This window comes from Ricinus communis, chromosome 1 (assembly GCF_019578655.1).
Source record: "Ricinus communis isolate WT05 ecotype wild-type chromosome 1, ASM1957865v1, whole genome shotgun sequence".
Taxonomy (NCBI): Eukaryota; Viridiplantae; Streptophyta; class Magnoliopsida; order Malpighiales; family Euphorbiaceae; genus Ricinus; species Ricinus communis.
Window position 1 is genome coordinate 30265658 of NC_063256.1, and position 5617 is coordinate 30271274.

At 31.1% G+C, this 5617-nt stretch overlaps 1 protein-coding gene across 4 annotated transcripts; it reads right to left on the bottom strand.

The window, feature by feature from the left end:
* Positions 1–673: 673 nt before the first annotated feature.
* LOC8276832 (dof zinc finger protein DOF1.8) lies at positions 674–2785 on the bottom strand. Of its 4 annotated transcripts, none has more exons than XR_007214433.1 (3): positions 2593–2784; positions 1112–2069; positions 674–963 (listed from the first exon to the last, which is right to left on the bottom strand). XR_007214433.1 is itself a non-coding variant. In XM_015717165.3 (2 exons), the coding sequence occupies exons 1-2, from the start codon at positions 2617–2619 to the stop codon at positions 1200–1202; spliced, it is 891 nt and encodes a 296-aa protein (XP_015572651.1). In that variant the 5' UTR covers positions 2620–2785; the 3' UTR covers positions 674–1199. The 4 variants fall into 4 exon arrangements, 2 of the variants coding, with proteins under 2 accessions (XP_015572651.1, XP_002515648.1); XR_007214434.1 differs by having other exon boundaries at positions 674–990; XM_015717165.3 differs by having other exon boundaries at positions 674–2063; positions 2593–2785.
* Between the last annotated feature and the right edge of the window lie 2832 nt (positions 2786–5617).

Below are 5617 nucleotides of genomic sequence, written 5' to 3' on the forward strand. Positions count from 1 at the left end.
ACCTAACATAATTAAGTATTAAACTCAAACTTCTATTAAATTATAGTCTTTCTATAATCATAAAATTTATTTGGTTTTAAATATATAACTATAGAGAGATTTTTTTTTGTATTTGTATTATCCACTTATATAATAAAAAAATAAAGAATATAAAATTACATGCACACAGACAAAGAAATAAAAATACAGACATTAAATGGTATTAAAAATTTAAAAAATAAGATTAAAAAATGTCAACACTTAAGTTAGTAAAGTAACAAAATCTGGCAGTAGAGTAATAACAAAGCTAATTATAGCTCATACATAATATGCAAGCTGAAGCATTGGATCTCCCCTAGCTAGAAGAAAGTGGCACACCATGTCTTGAGAAGATTATGGAAAATAACAAAATAGGTCATATATACCTAGTCATTGTGATATTCTATTTAAGATCTCCTGGCTAGTTAGCTAGCTCTCTACTTTGCTTGATGAACTATTGCTTTAGTGGGTGGAAGAATCTTGGGACCAAAATGCTTCTGATAACAGATCAGACACTTCTGACTGTTGGCAATCAAAGGCAAGAAAAAGAAAAAAAAGGAGGTAGAAAGCAGAAAGCAAAAAAGAATTGCTTTAAAAGATTGACAGCCATAGTGCCAACTCACTTGGAGCCCAAGAAAGCAAACAAAAAAGAATATAGAAAAAAATAAATTATTCATATTATATATATATATATATATATATATATATCGACAGTACAGAATCACTGATCACCCCCACAAATCTCAGTTTGCTCAAATAAAAATTAACAAATTCGCCAAACTGCTAATTGCATTACCATGATGAACAGATATCTCTAAGGTGGTATGCTGATATCCACAAGGCTCTAGCAAACATAGCTCATCAAGAACTTGGTGGCATAATCTTGTTTAATTTCTCTTCCTTACTTAACTGAAGCACACCCATGTGAAGCCAACCCAAAATAAGCTTCAAAATTCAAATATATCCACATTACTGATCAAAGAGTAAAGAAATCAGACCAAAATTAAAGCAATTTTAAGAAGAGGAAAGATCAAACTGAAAAAAGAAAAAAAGAAAAAGAAAAAACCATAGACAAAGGAATTAACCCATGTACCTTATCACCAGTTAGTTTAGATTTAAGAAAGAAACACACCAAAAACTTCTTGTTTCTGTTGATCATGCATCCTTACTCATTAATTTAATTAATTAAGATATGATCCTCCACCCCCTAGAATTCCATTCCAAAACCCAGTTGTATCTTGCCCTCTATTCTGCTGATGATCATCAAATTCAATAGTATTAGTATTGGTTGGAACTTGCTTTAGGTCCTCCACAGGAAACAAGAGCCTTGCCCCAGCAGTCCCTTGATGAGCATTACTCCCATATTCACTGCTACTATTAAACCCTTCCAAACAAAAATTAAGGGTTGGCTTCAATTCCGGCAAAGAAAACCCAGCTGATGAAGATGAGAATACCACTGTATTCGAATCAGACACTAGTGGCTGCATCGACATAAAAGGACCCAACATTAATCCTCTTGAAGACATACCAGTCTTGAGAAGCTGATCCATAGCTGCTGGGCTAGGGTTTAGAAAGTGGGTTTTGCTTCTAGTAACATCAATAAACTCTGACATGTTACCATACTCATGATTTTCAGTTGAAGGAGGAGCATAAGCCAAGTTAAGATCTTGGCCATGATGGATCTTAATGTTATTATTAGGGTTTTGATGATGAAGGAAGCCTATTTGTGGGGTCAGATCAGGAGGATTAATTATAAGCTTCTTTGATGAAGATGATGATGCTGATGATCTCTTGTTCTTTCTTGAACCTCCACCTACAGGAACATTTCTTAAAGATCCACCTTCAGTCCAGTACCTTCTACAAGTCTTGCAAAAGTATCTTGGTTGAGAAAGACTATAGTTGTTGTAGTAACAAAACTTTGTATTTGTTGAATTGCACCTTGGACAGTTCAAAGCATGGTCTTTTTGAGGTCTTGCTGATCTTCTTTCTAAGCCACTACTACTATTATGCCTTGAATTTTCCATGGGTTTACCCACTCCAATCCCCTGAAACTATAGAAAGAACCCATAATTTTCATGATCAACACAAAAACAAACAAAAAAAAGAAAAAGAAAAGGAGAGGAAACAAACAAGGCAAAGGAAACAAAGCAAGTCTGCTTTTTATTACACTTTTTGAGGATTCCAATAGCAATACAAACAAATTATACTAACTTTTATTTATTCATTTCTTTTGTCTAAATTCTTTACATATCAGATAAAAAAAAAAAAAAAAGCAAGAAAAGCGCAGTACTTTCAACGAACAAATTAAAACAATTTTTCAAATGACAAGCCACATAAACTTTGAAATATTAGTGGAGGCTGCAGGCAGCAGCCGGGGGCTGAGCAAACATCATCTTAAAAGGAAAAGAAAAAAATAAATAAAGAAAAGGTAAGCCCTGCAGATAATTATCAAAAATATACCCAATAAAAAATAAATATTCTAAACTAGCCTTGAAAATCCCAACCCAGAAGAAAAGAGAAAGAAAAGAGACAAACACCATAATTATAAGCAAAGAAAAGGAGGATGTCTTTTACCTGTGGCCACTGAGCAGTAGTATCCATGGATTAAGAGAGGGAGAGAAAAAGAAAAAGAAAAAAGAAAAAGAAAGAAAGCTATATATTCTATCGAGTCTCTTTTGCTCAAGGAAAATGACCTACTTTTTCTAGCACCTGGTCTTTAAAGCAAAAGAAAGATGGAACACTTGAGTTGAGGTGGTTTCCAAGTGTTGGCCTAGTACTACTTACTAAACTATACACACTACAGGGAGAGAGAAAAGAGGGGTAGTTTTGGTATTTCATTAAGTTCCATGGTCTTAAAGTGAATACTTTCTTTTTATTAATTTGGGAAATTTGAGTGGACATTCATTGGCGTTTTGTTTAAAAATATATATTTTCTAGACTAACTTTTTTAGATTTTCTTTGGTATTTCTAGAAAAATTAGTTAACGGAAAAAATTATTATGAATAAAAAAAATTAATTATTTTTTAAAAATATAAATATTTTTCAGATATATAATCATTGAGAAAAGTTATTTTTCAAATTTGTACAAACTTATCAATATTAAACAAATATTATGCATATATTAATACTTTAATCGCTGAAAATAATCTTCTCTTACTATTGATCACAATGAACAATTAATAATCGGCTGGTCATCGGTGAACTTTTTCAGATAAAACTACTCATCTTTTTATTTAACTCTCTCTCGATCTTATACTTAATCGTGAACTGAAAATACAAAGTTTTACTAAAACCAAATACTCCAATTAAATAAAAGTGGCATTTTTCTTACACTCTGAACATGAAAGATATTTTTAAATTATATTTTGTATTTCAAGTAAACAAATAGTCATTCGCTGTGGATATCTTTGTGCGCTTCCACATTGGACTTTAGTGGGCTTCCATTCCAACTGACCAAAAGAATGTGCGAGAGAGAGAGAGAGGAAAAATGTTTCCTTGAGATGAAAGTTTTAATTTGGCCCTTAATTTGTGTCAAAAAATTAAATAAATTTAAATAGAATTCTTTTCATCAATTTCGTGTGGAACTTTATAAATAATAGCTATAATGATTCATTACATATTTAATTTACATGAATAATTATATAAATAGCTAATTAAATTGTTAGTTTAGTAGTCTCTTGAATTATGATGATTAATAAAATTAGATGAGTATATGTAAATGTGTGTATTTTCTATCTAGCTTATTTTTTTTTTGTAGGATTTAGACAATGGACAATATTGAAGTCAACTTAAACAAAGAACAAAATCAACTTCAAGATGTTGATTAGTAAGGTAATTTGAAGAAATTTGAGTTTCATGGAAAAACTAGAAGAATAGAAGATATAGTTTCTAAATCAGTTTTTATTATTAAATAGACTAGCTTAACGGCCTTAAAGAATCTCAAACCTAAAATTTGTATTTTTAAGAATTGGAATTCTAAAAAGTTAGATTATTAAGTGCGAATAATTGAATCTCGCACCCCTAGAAATTGCTTTGAAAGATGAATAATTTTGGATGACTAGATGATCTCAAATGGATTTGAGAGTAATGTTATTAGATAGAGCACTGTAAGAACTTTATAGAATATACTTGTGGGCCCCATAACTCCGATTGAATCAAAAGTTATGATTGATCGAAGTCGAGCAGACGAACTCAGGGCCAAACCGCAAAAATAGCTTACGTACTGTCAGCACTTATTTTTCGGATCTAGATATCGAAAAAATTATAAAAAATTCGATGATAAAAATTATTGCTTTTCTTGAGCCTCGAAAGATTGAGGATGAGAGAGTCCCAAATAGGATTGTGAGTAATCGAACCAAAATTGTTTTTCTGAAATCAATTTAGACTAAATTGATAAAAAGATTAAGTTTAGCAGGTGAAGTTGTAGATTTTGGAAGACAGGTACTAAAATGTAAAAACTTTCATAACATTTGGGTACATCCAAATCGGTTGAACATAAAGCCGATTGGCTTAGCATAGAGCCGATTGGGTCTACACGATCCCGATTGATCCCCATTTTACTTTTTGATGTTTTATGCTTTTACTCGATTTAGAACGCCAAAATACACCTTCTAGAACCTATTATTTATAATAATTTGAATTTAAAAGGACTTGATTCTGGATACTTATCAAACAGAATATTCGATAAATTGAAAGCAAATTATTTTTAATTATTAATATGATCAGATTTCCTATATCTTACCTCTATAAATATAAAGAGAAAGCTTTAGAAATCCTATTTTGCCATAAATTTTCAAATTTCATGTGAAAGAAAACTCTCTTTTATTTGACACGGCTTGGCACATGGCCATGTCATATTCTTTATCTTACGACACGGCTTGGCACACACCCATATGTGATCTCATGCCGTGTTTTTATGATTTCTTCGATTTGGACAGATTCTAGATTTTGGCACACACCCATATGTGATACCCTTGCTTCATACTATTCAGAATCCAGATGTAGACACGGCTTCTAGCAGGTCCGTGTGTCAAGCCATGCTTCCTAATTCTTCTTTCAGAGTGCAACATAAGCACAAATATGCCCGTGTTAAGCAATGACATAGCTTTTCATGATCGTTTAAGATTCCTTTTAATCTTTCCTACAAAAAGGAAAAAAAATTATCAAAATCAAATACAAATTTCTAAATAAACCAAAAGTAAATAAAATACTAGAATAATGGTATAACTTAAATAAACTCCTAATTAAACCTAATTTCTTCCTAATTAATATAACTATTTATTCAAAAGTCATTAAAATTCAACTCAAAGACATATATAAAATTACACACAACAAATTCCTCCACACTAGAGCTTTGCTTGTCCTCAAGCAAAAATCAAATCTAATACTTTAAAAGCTAGCTCAACTACAATCAAAAAGTTATAATGACTAAGTAATGCAAGTTGACAATACTGAGACCATAAATATATTTATTAAGAAAGATAATTAGACAAAAGTACATCGTGTATGTATAATTTACTAATCATAATCTAAGCATTTAACTCTTTGAAATTCAATGAACAAAACGCTAGGAGAAGAGTATCAAAGATTATAATTCGTT